This window comes from Sapajus apella, unplaced genomic scaffold (assembly GCF_009761245.1).
Source record: "Sapajus apella isolate SASKATOON/1434 unplaced genomic scaffold, GSC_monkey_1.0 scaffold20, whole genome shotgun sequence".
NCBI classification, from domain to species: Eukaryota; Metazoa; Chordata; class Mammalia; order Primates; family Cebidae; genus Sapajus; species Sapajus apella.
The window spans coordinates 3,791,523-3,808,762 of NW_022436960.1; the positions used below are offsets into that span (position 1 = coordinate 3,791,523).

At 53.7% G+C, this 17,240-nt stretch overlaps 1 protein-coding gene across 4 annotated transcripts in view; it reads right to left on the reverse strand.

Moving 5' to 3' along the window:
- Positions 1-17,240, reverse strand: part of HHIPL1 (HHIP like 1) — a 75,878-nt gene that overhangs the window by 32,523 nt on the left and 26,115 nt on the right. The window contains exon 1 of one of the 4 annotated variants that reach the window (XM_032287445.1): positions 1,099-1,761. The exons of 2 other annotated variants lie outside the window; for them this stretch is intronic. In XM_032287445.1, the coding sequence (XP_032143336.1) occupies positions 1,099-1,575 (477 nt within the window). In that variant the 5' untranslated portion in view covers positions 1,576-1,761. Of the gene's footprint in view, positions 1-1,098; positions 1,768-17,240 lie in introns of those variants that run through there. One more of the 4 variants, XM_032287444.1, reaches the window with a different exon arrangement.

The window sequence follows — 17,240 nt, forward strand, 5'->3', positions numbered from 1 at the left end:
TGCCATGTTGGCCAGGCTGGTCTTGAACTTCTGACCTCATATGATCTGCCCACCTCGGCCTCCCAAAGGGCTGGGGTTACAGGTGTGAGCCACCGCGCCCGGCCTCGTTTTAAAGATACTGTCACTGAGGTGGATCAGTGACCTGCCTAGCCATGCAGCTGAGGAAGTGACAGAGCCAGGATCAAATTCCGACTCTAAGTCAGCCCTTTTGCCCTCCCCACACCACCTGCCCCTCCTGGCCAAAGGCTGGGACATGGCTCTGGCCCCTGGGGCCTCTCCACCCCAGGCCTCTCACTGCCCAGATGCTGGACCAGCAATGCCTTGGGGCTGCCCATCCTGCCCCATTCCTGCATTCAGGCAGCATTTGCCAGCTTGGGTGTGGTCGTGCGCTGGGGCCTCAGACTCCCACAAGAGGAAAACAAACAGCGGTGGCCCCGCCAGGTGTGCCCAGAAGCAGGGGCTCCACCCTCAGAGGGAAGATGGGAGCCCAGGGCCTTCAACAAAGAGCTGTCACTCAGTCTTGAGAGAGCTTCTGCCAGGCCAGGGCGCCATCCCCAGGAGATGGTGGCAGAAGTGCCAAGGGCATGGTGGGGAGGGACTCTCGTGGGGGCAGTGGCCCCCAACACCCTCAACAAATCCTGGCGACATGTTGACCAAACCCACAGCAGGGCCCCCTGCTTTCACTGCCGGGGCAACAGCACAGCGGAGCACGGACCGGGACAGAAGCCTCTCCACCCTGGTACCCGCACAAGGGCGCGGCTGCTCGGGGTGGGTCACTGGGGGGTCAACTCCAGGGGGCCGAGGCGGAGGAGCCCCCAACCTCTGAGGAAATGATGATATCATCTGTCGGCCACTCCTGCTTCAGGAGGGGAAACTGAGGCCCCAAGAAGGCCCAAGTCAGTAAACTAATGAATGGCAAAGCCCAGAGTCGTCCTGAGTTGCCGGGTCTCCCCGCCCCGTGCCAAATGACTCCCTCTTAGGGCCTAGAGTTCCCGAGTCCGCCGCCCACTCTTGGCCCTCGCCCCAGCGGGGTTCGGATCTCCGCTCCCGGACCGGCCGCCCCGCCCCGCCCCGCCCGGTGGCCGCGCGCCCGCTCACCTGGCACAGCAGCTCCCTGGCGTAGCCGGCGCAGTCGGCCCACTCGGCGGCCAACATGCGGTTCGCCAGGGCCCAGAAGCGGCTGGTCAGCTCGGCGTCGCGTTTCTCATCGCAGCAGCCGAAGACCGAGTACCGCGAGCAGAGGGCCAGCCGCCGCTGCGGCCGGAAGGGCGGCCTGAAGTCCAGGCACTGCGGGTGCGCCGCGGCCCCGAGCACCCACAGCGCCAGCAGCGCCCCGGCCCGGGCCATCGCTGCGCCCCGCGGGGAAGAGGCGGAGGGACGGCAGCCCCGGTTCCCTCCCGGGCGCTCGCGGCGGCAGGGAAGGGGCGGGCGCTCGCCTCCCCTACACGCAGGGCCTCGAGTTCGGGGACCTCCCCTTCTAGGAGGCCACCTCTGCTCAGTGACACGCGTCGAGACTGAAGGAAGAGGGACGCGGCGGCAGCCCACGGCAGGACCTCTTTTAAACGCTTTCCACATGCAATGGGAGTGGCCCGCTCTGTCGAAAGCCCCGGTGTGTTTTCCCGGTTCCGCCTGGGGCCCTGCTTCCCCCACTCCCCTCCAGGGCTCTATTTAGCCAGGGAGGCGCAGGGCCAGAGGCCTGGACTCCGGGCTCCGGTTCCACCACCCACTCGGCTAGGGGAGGCAACCCCTGAAGCCAGCCGTCCCCGAAAGCTCTCACGGAACAGCCTAAAAATGGGGGTGCAAGGGAAAGGACAGGGGGTGTTTCCCCAGGACTCTCAGGGAGAAGCGAAACCTGGCCTAGGGGACGGGAGGGAGGAGAGGGGGAGGGGACGGGGGGAGGGGAGCTAGAGGGGATGGAGGGGGGAGGGCAGAGCAGCCTCCCAGTCCACCCTTTGCCCCCCACTGTGGGCTTCTTCCCAGTCTCTGCTCCCGGACCAGCGATTCCCAGGCAGTCTAGGACCCACTGGGGCTCCCCCTTACACTCTCCATAGGGAGCTCTGATGAGTTTACCTGCTGGGGTGGGCATCTAGCCCTTTATTCAGCTGCTCCTGCTGGAGCTTCAGACCCAACCCCTGCACCCCCACACAGACACACACACACAGACACACACACAGACACATACACACAAAGACACACACACAGACATACGCACACACACACAGACACACAGAGACCATACACACAAAGACACACACAGATATACACACACACAGACACACAGAGACACATACACACGCAGACACACACACAGACAGACATATACACACAAAGACACACAGACATACACACACAGACACACAGAGACACAAAGACACACACAGACATACACAAACACAGACACACACAGACACACAGAGACACAAAGACACACACAGACATACACACACACAGACACACAGAGACACATACACACACATACACACACACACAGACAGACACAAAGAGACAGACACATACAAAGACACACACAGACATACACACACAGACACACACACACAGACACACGCGGACAGACACACACACACAGACACACACAGACATGCACACAGACACACAGACACGCACACACAGACACACACACACTGTTTCACCTACCCCAGACTCTCACAGCACCAAAACCACCCAGGCATTTTCCCAAGCAGACCTCAGCATTTGCTCCTCCCTGGAGTGCCCTTCCCCCTCTTCTCTGTCCAGTGAGCTCCTACTCCATCTTCATGGGCCCCAACGTACACATTCATCCTCTGCAGATCTCTTTGGACTGTCCTGGGGAACCAGGTCTGTCCTTGGGCACATGCTCCTGGCAGAGCTGGGGGTGGATTACAGGCTTCAGGGATGGAGCACACATAGGTCAGTGGCTCTGGCCTGAACAGGTACACTGTAAGAGTCAGGGTCTCCACACGAAACCAGACATCACTGAGTATTTGAAACACGGGGAATTTAATGCAGAGAATTGAAGCCAAAGAGGCTAAGAAGCCATACAGGGGTCAGTGAAGTAACCTTGAGATCAGCCACAGTAGGAACAATCCCCAGGTCCTCGATGCAGGGAGAACAGGAGCTGCTGCAGGAACCAAGGAGCTATGGTCACCTTGTCAAAGCTGGACCCTCACACGGCCTGTCTGGCCAGAGCTGGAGACAGCCACTGTCAGATTCTGCGCAGACAGAGCAGGAGGATACCCCGGCTTCTCCCTGCCCCCTCCCCTCCAACTCCCACCTGTGCTTTTCATTGGCTGAAGCTAGCAGGGGGCTGCTAGGGTGGGGCATGCAGCGTGCAGGGACTCCCTGCACAGAGAGCTGGGCACAGGCAGAGCCAGGATGGAGTTGGAGGGCACACAGCCCCAGGGAGGGCACCTATGATGGCCCCTGCTTCGCAGCTGGGACTCAGAACTGGGTGATAGTCACACATCAACACGGGGCTCCAGATGGGTGTACGGAGGCAGGAGTGACACAGCCTGGGCCATAGCCGTGAGGTTTGGGCTCCTACAGCCACAGAAGACGTCAAACACAGCCCAGCCCCAGCCAGAGAAACGTAAATCCTCACCCTAAGACCTACTTACCTCGGTTCCTGTTATCTAGTACATCCTGGCTGGCTCGCCAGAAAAACAACAGGGCATGAAAAAAGATAAGAAAAGTCAGTCAGAAGGAGCATCAGAGCGAGCCTGGAGCATGACACATGCTGACGTGAGATTTAGAATAACCATGACTAATACGTTAGGGGCTCTGGTGGAAAAAGTTGACAACATCAAGAACAAACATCTCTGAGTATTGACAAGGACACTGGCAAGGACACTGGCAAGGACAAATGGGTAATAGACACAGAGAGAGGTCCACCTTAAGAAAAAAATTGAAAGATATATTAAGAATCAAAAACACCGTAACAGAAATAAAAATGCCTTTGGCGAGCTTATGAGTAGACCGAGACCGGCCGAGAACATCAGCGACTTTACGACGCCCCAACAGCAACTTCCCAAACTGACAAACCAGAGAAAAGCAGAAGTTACAAAAACAAACGACAGAACATCCAAGGACTACGGAACAATTCGAAAAATATAAATGTAGATAACTGGAAAATGGGAAAGAGAAAAAGGAGCTGAAGAAATATTTGAAGTAAAAATGGCTAAAAGGGTGGGCGCGGTGGCTCACGCCTGTAACCCCAGCACTATGGGAGGCCAAGGCGGGTGGATTACCTGAGGCCAGGAGTTCCAGACCAGCCTGGCCAACATGGTGAAACCCTGTCTATACTAAAACTGCAAATATTAGCCGGGCATCGTGATGGGTGCCTGTCATTTCAGCTACTTGGGAGGCTGAGGCAGGAGAATCAGTTGAACCCAGGAGGCAGAGGTTGCAGTGATCTGAAATCGCACCACTGCACTCCAGCCTAGGCCACAGAGCTACACTCCGTCTGGAAAAAATTAAAAAATAGCTAAGAATTTTCTGAAACTCATGATAGATATGAAACAGCAGATCCAGGAATCTAAGAGGCATAAGCAGGAAAAATACCAAAAATTGACAGCGAGGCATATCCTATGCAAATTGCAGACAAGCAAAGATGAAGAAAAACCTTGAGAGAAGCCAGAAGAGGAAAAATACCTTACCTAAAGAAGAACAAGGAGAAGAACTGCAGCAAACTTGCTATTAGAACCCGGGCAAGCAAGAGAGAGTAGGGTGAAATAATTAAAGTAGTGGGAGAGAGGGAGAGAAAACCCATCAACAGGAGTTTAATCCAGTGAAATGATCCTTCAGGAGTGAAAAAGAAAGGAAGGTTTCCCCAGAAAAACAACAATGGAAGAAATTCATCACCAGCAGATCTGCCCTACAAAAAAAACACATTAAAAGAAGTTCTTCAGGCTGGGTGCGGTGGCTCATACCTGTAATCCCAGCACTTCGGGAGGCCAAGATGGTTGGATCAGCTGAGGCCAGAAGTTCGAGACCAACCTTTCCAACATGGCGAAACCCCTTCTCTACTAAAAATACAAAAATTAGCTGGGCGTGGTGGTGGGCGCCTGTAATCCTAGCTACTAAGGAGGCTGAGGCAAGAGAATTGCTTGAACCCGGGAGGCAGTGAACTGTGATTATGCCATTGCACTCTAGCCTGGGTGAGAGAGTGATATTCTATCTCAAAAAAAAAAAAAAAAAAAGGAAGTTCTTCAAAGAGAAAGATGATATAGGTCAGAAATTCAACATTCTGGGTGGTTACAGCACATGAATGAATTAAATGTCATGAGATGGGAGGAAGGAACTGGAAATTCTGTTTTAAGTTATCACACTACACATGAAGTGGTATAGTGTTATTTGAAGGTGGACTTTTATGAGGTTAAAAAAATGTATTTCCTCTGTACTACATGCTCACATTTTTCTGCAAATCGAAAATGGTTCAAAAAATCTATTAATCAAAAAAACCCGGCTGGGTACAGTGGCTCACTCCTGATGTTCCAGCACTTTGGGAGGCCAGGGCAGGCGGATTGTTTGAACCCAGGAGTCTGAGACCAGCTTGGGCAGCATGGCGAAGCCCTGTCTCTACAAAAAATACAAACGTTAGCTTGGTATGGTGGTGTGCACCTGTAGTCCCAGCTACTTGGGACGCTGTCGGGCTGTTGGCTCCACAGGATCGTGGGGTGTCCCTTATGCTGTGCTGAGGTGCAGGATCCGAGAAGTAAAGAGACAGGACACTGAAGAGCTGGTGAAGAGCAGGTGGACTCAGGGGGCCACGCTACCTATGATCAGAGACAGGTGAGGCCTCGAATGCCCGGAAGTGTCTGTATTTATTAGGTACAAGCAGGAGGAAGGGTTGCAAGTGAGGTCATCATCTATAGGCTTAGTGATAGGGCATACATAATCACGTGAGTCGCAATCGAGGGGGCCACTCCATTATGTCACCTGGGCAGAGAGGTGGGCTGTGCGCAGTAGGGGTCTGTGCCGTGCACAGTAGTAGAGGGTCGTGTACAGAAAAGGGGTCCACCCCCATTAGGTCACAGAGGCAAGGAGGTGGGCTGTGTGCAACAGGCGTCATGTGCAACACTTCTTATCTGAGGGCTGGAGACTTCAAATGGTTTTTAATAGATACCGTAAGCCAATGCAATGGGAGCTGGCAGACTTGTGCTAGGGTGATTTGAGCTAGCACAGAAGCGAAAAAGGACTGACCGGGTGTACAACCGCCGTGACTGGTCACACCAGAGTGGCTCTTCTCCCTCAGTTATTTGTGGGATCTCAGGCCTGAGGCCGACTTTCCACAGGAACTGGATGCAAGGTTCTACAACTCCTTTATCAGGAGGAGAGGCTCTTGCTCCAAGCCTGCCATACAGCGTCTGCCCTTTCAGGCAGGGACGCCACCGCCTGGGTCTTTGGTTCTTGTCCTGGTCTGGCTGTTTTCCCATGTACTGCTTCTGTTCTGTGACTGCTCTAGGCATTCCTCCTACTACAAACTACTCTATGGTTATATGGAAGGATTCTATAAATCAGCACTAAATGTGTCAGTGCAGCTCTGACTACAATACCTATATGATTATATAGAAAGATTATATAGAAAGTGTGCTAGATATAAGTACTAAGCATGATTATGTAAGCTAGATCTATGTAAGCAGTAAGCTACACTTCAGGCACTAATTCTATAAACTAATATATGATTATATATAAAGGAAATAGCTGAGTAATAGCACTATAAACTAAGATATTCTTCAGGCACTAATTGTGCCTGGGGTTTGCACAGCTCTCTTCCCTCGGTGCCCATGTGGGGGTTACCCACAGGAGGCTGAGGTCGGAGGATCACTTGAACCTGGGAGGTTGAGGCTGTGGTGAGCCGAGATTGTGCCACTGCACTCTAGCCTGGGTGACAGAGCAAGACAGTATCTCAAAAATATATAAATGAAATTTTTAAAGTTTTAAAAACCACATAAACAAAACATGTTTTGCATACTCTAAGCCAACCATTAAAATAATTGTAAAAGAAATATAATTGATATGCTTTAAAAGAAGGTACAATGAAATCATATTAATAAATGCTCAATTTTTAAAACCAGAGAAGGTAGGTTAAAAAAAAAAAGGGGGGGCAGCAGCTGGGTGTGGTGGCTCACACCTGTAATCCTAGCACTTTGAGAGGCTGAGGCAGGCAGATAATGAGGTCAGGAGTTCAAGACCAGCCTGGCCAACATGGTGAAATCCTGTCTCTACTAAAAATACAAATTAGCTGCGTGTGGTGGCGGGCATCTGTAATCTCGGCTACTCGGGAGGCCGAGGCAAGAGAATTGCTTGAACCCAGGAGGCGCAGGTTGCAGTGAGCCGAGATCGCACCACTACACTCCAGCTTGGGTGACAGAGCAAGATTCCATCTTGTAGATCATAATCCATCTCTATCAACAATCACTTTAAATCTGAATGATTGGAATAGATCAATTAAAAGACATAGATTGTCAGAGTGAATTTAAAAACCAAGTCTACCTGCCATGGTGGCTCACGCCTGTAATTCCAGCACTTTGGGAGGCTGAGGCAGGCAGATCCCTGGAGCCCAGGAGTTCAAATCAGCATGGGCAATGTGGCAAAAGCCTGTCTCTACAAAAAATCCAAAAACATTAGCCAGGTGTGGTGGTGAGTGCCTGAAGTCCCAGCTACTTGGAGGCTGAGGTGGGAGGATTACTTGAGCCCAGCAGGTCGAGGCTGTGGTGAGCCATGATCACACCACTGACTGCACTTCAGCCTGGGAGACAGTGCAAGACCCTGTCTCAAAAAAATAATAATAAAACAAAAATAAATAACCAAGGCCCAACTATATTCTGTCTATAAGAAACCCACTTTCAATATAAAGACTGAAGTTTGAAAATAGAGATAGAGAAACATATACCATGCTACCATGAATCAAAAGAAAACTGGAGTCACCACATTTATTTCAGATAAAGCAAACCATCGTGATATAGAAGCCAGAACCAGCCTCCCTAGTCTCCACCTGTTAGGCAGCTCCCTGAAGGCAGGGGCCCCACTGTGGAGCCCCAGGCTATGATATCTGGCACATGATGGGCATCTTATTATTTGTAAGAACAAATAAGGACATGAATAGACAAAAGGATGAATGAGTGAATGAGTGAATGAATGATCAAACGCTCTGACTTGGCTATTTCTATGGCCCAAGCTCCGGCCACAACTGGACAATTCCACCAAATGCCATCTGGAGCCAGGGCTGTCGGCGTGGCAGTGGGGTGTGTGCCACCAGGGCAACAGAGACGCAGCTAGTCTTTTGGGCCAAAGATGCCTCATGATATATCGGACGGAAACGCAGCTTCAGAAGCCAGACCTGGGGCTTGGAAGTCTCCCAGTTTTCTTCAGCAAATGATTCAGGGCCCACAGAGGCTGCCTGGCACAACGGAGCTGCCCAGCCCTGCTTCAACTCCCCTATGCAGGACTCGCCCTCAACTCAACCTCTGTTTCCCTATCTCTTGAGTGGGAGTGGGGAAGAGGTGAGACCACGCCTTTGCTGGCCCCTCTGGGGCATAGGGCGTGGGGTCCAGGAGCATTGCCCACATTTCCAGGAACCCAGCAGGCACCATCGGCTGCCACAACCAGGGCACACAGGCCAGTGGACACCCAGCGCCTCTCTGGCCAGACTGGGTGGGTGTGGGCAGTCACGCATCAGCTCCTGCAGACCAGGCTCTGCTAATTCTATGGCTTTAAGTCCCTTCTTCAGAAAGACTGGGAAGGCCTCAGGCAGCCTCTTCCCCGACAGGCCGCCTGTCCCTGCTGTCTCGAGGAGAACAGCCAAAGTATTGGTGAATCCGCTCCCCCCAGGGCCCAGGCCTCCTCTGCCACTCTTAGCTGCAGCAGGAGAATGTGCCAGGACCCATCTCGTGAGTGCTGGGGAGTGGTGGGTTGTTGCTCTGCCACCCTGGCAGCCAGGATACCTGTGTGATATGGATCATGGCCAGGCAAGGGGCCCGAGGCCAGCATAGGCCTCAGGCCAGAGCCGGCCCTTGTAAATATCCTTATGGAAAATTACCAAGAACAGAAGAAGGAACACCCAAGAACACACAACCAGACTTCAGTCATGCTAGACTTCAGACCACACTTCCTTCAGGTGTCTGAAATCTTCTCTAAAACACGGAGAAGTATGTGCCGCAGTGTGAGAGGCAACATGGGTTGGTCATGAAGAGCGGTGGGTTCGAGCTCTGGCTCTGCAACTTACTAACTGTGCAGCCTTAGACAGGGCACTTGACATCTCTGGGCCTTGGTTTACTCATCTGTTAAATGGAGGTAATCAATGAGGCCATTGGAAGAGTGCCTGGCATGTGGTATGTTCTCAATAAATAGGAGCTATTACAGACCCAGTGGGCTCTCAACACCACGCCCTCACGTCAGCCTCAGAACCTTTCCTCTGCTCAGGGAATGTTCTCTTGAAGGTGGCTACGTGCAGCCTCCTCAGAGAATACCGAGCAGCATCTGGCGTGTTCTTAAACTTTGTATAAATGGTCTCTTGCCATACTTTTCTTTTTTTTTTTTTGAGACAGAGTCTCACTGTGTTGCGCAGGCAGGAGTGCAGTGGTGTTCTCTCGGCTCACTGCAACCTCCACCTCTCAGGTTCAGGCGATTCTCCTGCCTCAACTTCCCAAGTAGCTGGGATTACAGGCACCTGCCATCATGCCAGCTAATTTTTTTTGTTTTTTGTTTTAGGAGGGATGGGGCTTCACCATGTCGGCCAAGCTGGTTTCATACTCCTAACTTCAAGTGATCTGTCTGCCTCGGCCTCCCAAAGTGCTAGGATTTTAGGCGTGAGCCATTGTGCTGGCCTCTTGCCACATTTTTCTGTCTTTTCTTTTTTTTGAGAAGGGTCCTTCTCTGTCATCCAGGCTGGAGTGCAGTAGTGCAATCACAGCTCACTGCAGCCTTAACCTCCCAGTCTAAAGCAATCCTCCTGTCTCAGCCTCCCGAGTAGCTGGGACTGCAGGTATGCACCACCACACCCAGCTAATTTTTTATTTTGTGTAGAGATGGGTCTTACTATGTTGCTCAGGCTGCCCTCAAACTCCTGCACTCAAGCAATTCTCTCCCCTTGGCCTCCCAACGTGCTGAGATTCTAGGCGTACCACCACGCCTGGTCTCTTCCTGCACTTTTCTTTTTGTGACTTCCTCTTTTCCTCCCCATCTGGTGTTGGAGATTTGGCTACGCTGAAGGGCAATTCACTCCATTTAGCTGCTGTCTGGGACTCTACTCTGCGCAGTGACACCGTCTGCAAATCACCGAAAAGCAGCTCAGACTGTCCCTGAAGTCCTGCCTGCTTGACAATCTGCTGGTCTCTCTTCAAAACATCTATTTTAAAATTTAAACTTGGAAAAGGAAAAAAAAAAAAAAGACAGAAATGGGCATTTCTTAGGGACCCACAACTGGCTAGGAGCCTTGCCTCTGCCACGTCATGTGGGCCTCATGGCAGCACCAGGTCCCAGGGGAACCACGTGGACCAGGAGGTCATCTTCCCCCAGATGCTGCCCCACCCCCACCCATGTGCCAAGGGAACTCCACCCCAGGTCTCCCCAGGTATCTCTGAGTCTCCAGCGGTCCTGCCTGGACTCAGGGGCAAGTATTCTGCAGCCTCCATGACACCTCTTCCGCTCACACCCAGCACCCAGCCGATTATTCCCACCACATGCAGATGAAGATGCTGAAGCACAGAGAGGTGACAACAGCAAGTCATAATCGGGTCACAGAGTGGAAGGGTCAGGATTTGAACCCAGTACCCGGTGGCTCCAGAGGCAGAGACTCTTCCCTGAAGCCACACGTGGAGTTGGTGGCAGTGGCAGGCTAGAACCCAGGACTCCTGACTCCCAGCCCAGTGCTCTGGCCGAGACCCTCAGAGACCAATGCACAGTAGGACTCCTGCTCCACATTTCAGCCTTATTGAAGGCACGCGATAACTTTGCATGAACATTCATTTGCATATGTGCCATTCATTTGAAAGAGAAGCACCAAGCCATAGCGCAGCTCTCCTCTGCCTCCACAGGCTGGTCATGCTGTCAACCCTAGCAGGCATCTCTCTCTGTCCCTGCATGTCCCTCCTAAGCTGCAAGGCCTGAACTGCCTCGTATCTGTGGGCCGGGGTGCAGCCTCTTGCAATGTAGGAAATGAATGAATGAATGAATGAATGAGGTGGGTTCACCACTGCAGGGAAGACTGGGGAGGGCGTAAGGGGAGCGCCACAGAACTAATGATGCCCTCACAGGAGGAGACCCCAGAGTCCATTTCCAACCCCTGACGGCCCAAGCAGGGAAACTGAGGCCCAGGGAGGAAGAGGCCCAGACCCACTTTCCTCTGCATGCTCTGATGGTCACTTTCCTTTTTGGGGAGGTTTTCCCTGCTACCCCTCCCCCATCTTATTTCCCTGCCTTTCAGCCCAAAGCCACTAGATTCTTTACAGCAGGGACAGGGACAGGCGCTCCCTAGATTATTTCGAGGGAAACACCCCATCTGTCCAAACTCTTCAACTGCTTTCCCCTAAGTCGCACTCAGGACAGCAGGCAGAGGGCCCTGGCTCTCCATGTTTCCTGGACACCCCAACTGTCCGGCAGCCAGTATTTCCCTGGGGCTGTCCCACCGGGGCCTCTGGGATGCTTCCCCCCGGGACCCCCATTTCCCCAGACCCCAACTCTACCTCTTGAGTGTCCTTCCCCTGCCCCCACCCCAAACCTACTAGATCCCTTCTGGATCACCACTGAAGACCACGAATGGGGATTTGCTTCAGACTTGCCCTTGGGAGGGGAGGTAGTGTGTGGGGGTAGGGACACGAGACCAGCCTGGAGTCGCTGGCAGGCGGCGTGGGTGAAGGAGATGGGGCTCATTACACTACCGTCCCGTCTGCAGGTGTTTGAAGCTTCCCGTTAGAAGAAGTTTGAAAATCAATTCATCAATAAAAAGAAACTCATGAAAAACAACAGCACCCCCGCTGCGAACTGCCAGCCTGGCTCTCGGCCTGCCTCCCTCCTTTGACTTGGCACAGCTATCTGACCACACACCCTTGGCTAGACGGTCCTAGGACCAACTCCACCATCTTTCCAATTGACGGCATGACAGAGAAGGCCCTCACTGAGCCTCAGTTTCCATATCTGCACCACCATCATGTGGCCCAGCTGTTCTGGGAGGTTCCGATTTCAAAGGTTCCAACGTTTCCCACGCTCTGTCCTGTAAAGTACAGTTTCTCAGCACTCTTCCCAGGAGCTGGGGCTGCGTAGGGTGCTGTAGTCAGAGGAGTATGGGAAACGTCACACTCTAAGGCCCTCTTAAAGATTCAAGGGACAACTCCGCATGCTCTGAGAAGTCCCGCAGCCAAAGCCCGGTTGACTGATTTGCTTGAGTTCGACTTACTTCCTCAGCACACCTGTGAACACTTCTAGATGAGAACCTTCACGGGTGGCTTCCTTGTTTGGGTTGAGAAGAGTTAAATGGCAAATGCAATGGGAAGGACCACCCCACCACCATGTGGGGACTGACAGATGCCACCCCAGTGCCCCCCGCCCTGCATCTCCACCCCCAGCCCTGGTAGAAATGCACACACTTGCACAGACACAAATGTGCCCTCTCACTGCTCGGAAGCCCCGGGGACACATGTCTACACACTCTGAGCTCACTGGGCTGGGAGATTTTCCAGAGCCAGCTGTGAGCGCTGCCGCCTTCACGGAAAGCCCCTGCAGCCTCCCCTTCCTCACCACCGTGTCCCGGGAGCCTGAGCGGCAGCTTCGCTCCTGCCCTGCCAGGTTTCCAGGCATCCCTGGGCTACAGCAACAGGCCCTGACTTCACACTCAGTGTTTTTCTCACACACCAGGGGCCTTCCAGTCCTGTCCCGGACGTGGGGGAGAGGAAGCGATGCCAACTGAAAGCTATCAGAATGCCTGTTTTAAACCCGAAATTCCAGGGACAATCCTAGCACCTGGACATCAGAGCTAGAAAACAGGCTGTCATGTTACAGACCGGAAGGTGGAGGCTGCCTGCTCTCCTGTTCCCCTGCCAGCAAGGATGGAGGTCCCTGCAAGGGAGGGCGGGGTCCTGAGTCCCCCTCCCAATAGCCTCAGATTGAGTGAGTGGGAGAGTTAAACCCAATTTCCAGCACCTTCCAGTCTCGTCTGCCCAGGACCCCTCTGCAGTGCAAATCCAACTGTCACTGGCACCCTCATCCCAGCTTCAGGGGCCCCTAGCTGGGCCCAGACCTGGCTCATCCCTCCCAACTCTGCAGGTCTCAGGCCACAGGCCCCACACTCCGTGGGCTGTGACGTGGCTCTGGGGTCCCCAGGATGGCATGTGTCACAAACAGGTCTGCTCAGTTACTTTAGGGGCAGTCTGCCAGACATCACGGACTCTCTCTTGGGTGTCCCCACAGTGCCTGCCAAGCTTCCCCGAGGCTGCAGCTGAGAAAACAGAAGATGGAAAGGCAAAGGTGTGCAGCCTAGGCTGGGACAAGGGCAGACACCAACAGAGCCACCCCAAGGGTTGGCGCACCCTCCCCCGGGAGCCACCTTCTGGGCTGCTTCCCTGGGGTGGCTCTGTCCGTGTCTCCCCTTCCCCCAGCCTAGGCTCAGCCAGGTCTTGTCGGGGCTGATTGAGGAGTAGTTTGAATGGCAGCTGCTTTCTCTGTGTGCAGGGCTTCTCGCCTTTCTGTGTGTCTCTCCTGGTGCTGGGAGGCTCCTCTGTCTCTCACACAAATCCACCCACCCAGCCACCCACTCACCACTTGGCCAGACTCTCCCAGATGGGTCTGAGTGTTAGCTCCATGACACCACAGATAGGACCCTCCCTCACCCGCTCCTCACTCCCCCATCCATACATGCAACATACATGCAAACAGTCTCTCTCACATACACACACACACACACGCACACACACACACACACACACACACCCCCATTTGTTGGTAATGTGGGTTTGAAATAGCCTGAGGCTGGCAAGAGAAGGAATCACATGACTGACGCAGGCTTCCGAAGGCTGTGATAGGCTGGAGTGATGGCCAGCGCCCCAACAAGCCGACACAGAGGGAGAGACTTCGGTCTAAACGCTTGCCTGTACAGGACAGCGCAGGAGGCAGATGCTGGAGCAACACCTGTGAGCAAGCCCAAGCAGAGGTTGGGGTGATGCAGTCACCCAAAACACCACTGTGGTCCTGGCTACATTAACAGAGGTCTAACACTCAGAACAAGGGAAGTGATAGCCCGCTCAGAGCTTGGCTACTCAGAACCACTTGTGAGAAGGTCGAATGGAGCATATTTAGAGGTGGAGGGGGAGAGGTGGGATGGGGTGAGGACTGGAGGTTCTCACAGGGAGAAGGAAGCAGCCATGCACTGTGAAGCCAGGGGGTGAAGCTGGGGCCGACAGAAAGAGGGTTTCCGTTCAGTCTAATGAACAGGGATCGGGTTTCCCCCAGAGGTAGTGAGCTCCCTATCCTTGGAGGTAAGTCAGTAGAAGCTGCAAAGATGCCTCCGGGAGTGCAGGTAAGAAATTCCTGCTGGGGCCTGGATGTCATTTAAGATCTACCCCAGTACAAGAAAGAGTTCGGGATTCTCAGAAGCGCACAGGCACCTGCACACGTGTGCAAAGCTACCCCTGCTCCTTTGTCCTCCTCTACCTGGGGTCAGCAGTTGCAGATGGATGACAGAGACTCTAGTGCAAGATCCAGAGCATAGGTCAGGCAGGCTGTGTCTGGAAGATGGGCCGGATGCTGGTGGTGTTCTGGTCTCGCCCCCGCTGGCCCTGTCCCATGCTGACTCGCAGCCTTACTCCCAGACTCTGTCCGAGGCCCCTCCCAAGCGAATCTTCCTGAGCTGGCCTAGAGCTTAGAGCCCCACCCTTCATCCCAGGTGGTCTGGGGCTTGGGCTTGGAGCCAGAGGAGGGGATCCAGGGCACTTTGGGCAGTAGAACAGTCAAGGCCCAAGGCAGGAGAGATCCCTTTGGACCATAGGGAGGGCAGAGCTGAAGGCTGGACATGGTGATGTACACCTGTAATCCCAGCTACTCAGGAGGCTGAGGCAGGAGAATTGCTTGAACTCCGAGGCAGAGGTTTCAGTGAGCTGAGATAGCACCACTGCACTCCAGCCTGTGCAACAGAGCAAGGCCCCGTCTCAGAGGATCACAGAGGATCCCTACAACTTCTGAGCAGAAAGGATCCTCAGAGCATGGCCAGTCCATCCCCACAGGCCCCAGTCTCCACATGAGGAATTGAGGCCCAGAGAGCAAAAGTGACTCCCATGTCTAGGCGGGGTTGGGCCAGAACTGTAGGGGATCAGTTACAAGCTGAACTATCTCCCCAAAGTTCATATATGGAAGCCTTGACTCCAGCACCCCAGAAGGTGATCGTATTTGAAAATGGAGCCAGGCCAGGCACAGTGGCTCACGCCTGTAATCCTGCACTTTGGGAGGCTGAGGTGGGCAGATCACCTGTCAGGAGTTCGAGGCCAGCCTGGCCAATATGGTGAAACCCTGTCTCTACTAAAAATACAAAAATTAGCCCAGCATGGTGGCAGGCGCCTATAGTCCCAGCTACTTGGGAGGCTAGGGCACGAGAATCACTTGAACCTGGGAAGCGGAGCTTGCAGTGAGCCGAGGCTGCACCACTGCACTCCAGCCTGGGCGACAGAGTGAGACTCTATCTCAAAAAAAAAAAAAAAGAAAAATAAAGAAATTGGAGCCACTGAAGATGGAATTAGTTAAGGCAATGTCATTAGGGTGCAACCTAATTCAGTAGGATTGGGGTCTTATCAGAAGGGGACATGTGGACAGAGGACATGCATGCAGAGAGAAGGCCAAGTGCAGGTGAAGGCTGGGATCCGGTGATGCTTCCACGAGCCTAGGAACACCAGGATTTCCAGCAGCCCCTGGAGCCCAGGAGAGAGAGGGGGAACAGAATCTCGACCTCGTAGCCTCAGAAGGAAGAACCATTGCTGTGGACACCTTGATCTTGGACTTCCAACCTCCAGAACTGTGAGAGAATCAATGTGTGCAGGTACAGTAGCCCCAGCCAACTAATGCAGCATCCATGTGACTGGGAGGCCACACGTCCTGTTCCTGAGACCCACATGCCACATGCTGGCCGTGGCCTTGGGTGGTGGACCCTGCTCCTCCACCACCTCCCGGGCTCCCGCCACACCCCACAGTGTCTATCACACCACTGTCCCCTCACAGCCACTTCCGGGGCGAGTCCTGTTATGAACTCCTATCTTATAGATCAGAAAACTGAGGCTCAGGGATGCTGAGGCCCAGCCAGCTGCAGCCAATGAGCACACCCACTGCAAGGGTGTGAGCATCCCACCTCGGGGGCCAAGTCCCTTCTGTAAAGGCTGACAGAGGAAGCAGAGTCAGATGACAAAATGCAAGGGAATGACAGGGACCGCGGAGGGACCAGAGGCTTCCTCCCCATTGTTGCACACCACTGCCTGCCCAGTGTGCAGCGGGGGCAGGTCCTGCATTGGCTGCAGCTTCCACCAAATGGCCTCAGTGCCCTGCCCCGTGCTGAGATCCCAGAAGCTGGATACCGAGCTCCTCAGGGGCTGAATCCAGAGCCACTGACACCCAGTGGGGGCTCAGCCAGTACTAGCGATCCTACAGACTCCCACTGGGTTATCTCAGGAAGGGGGTAGAAACCAGGGCGACACATCTCCAATCATAGAGAGAGTGTCTTTCTACACCAGTAGCTGGCCATTTAAGGGGTGAGCACCCTGTCACTGGAGGCAGACAAGTAAATATTGCCCTGCAGCCTCCTGTCGGTTCTGCTGTAACTGAGGGGAAAGCGAGAACACTTCCACACTGCTTTCTATCCCTGAGCCTGAGTCTATGATTTCTTACATCTTTAGTGTATTTTTAAGTATAGACAATGCTTTTATATAGTTCAAAAATCAGAAAGGGCTGGGCACGGTGGCTCATGTCTGTAATCCCAGCACTTGGGAGGCCAAGGCGGGCGGATCACCTCAGGTCAAGAGTTTGAGACCAAGGCCGGGCACGGTGGCTCAAGCCTGTAATCCCAGCACTTTGGGAGGCCGAGGCGGGTGGATCACGAGGTCAAGAGATCGAGACCATCCTGGTCAACATGGTGAAACCCCGTCTCTACTAAAACTACAAAAAATTAGCTGGGCATGGTGGCGCGTGCCTCTAATCCCAGCTACTCAGGAGGCTGAGGCAGGAGAATTGCCTGAACCCGGGAGGCGGAGGTTGCGGTGAGCCGAGATCGCGCC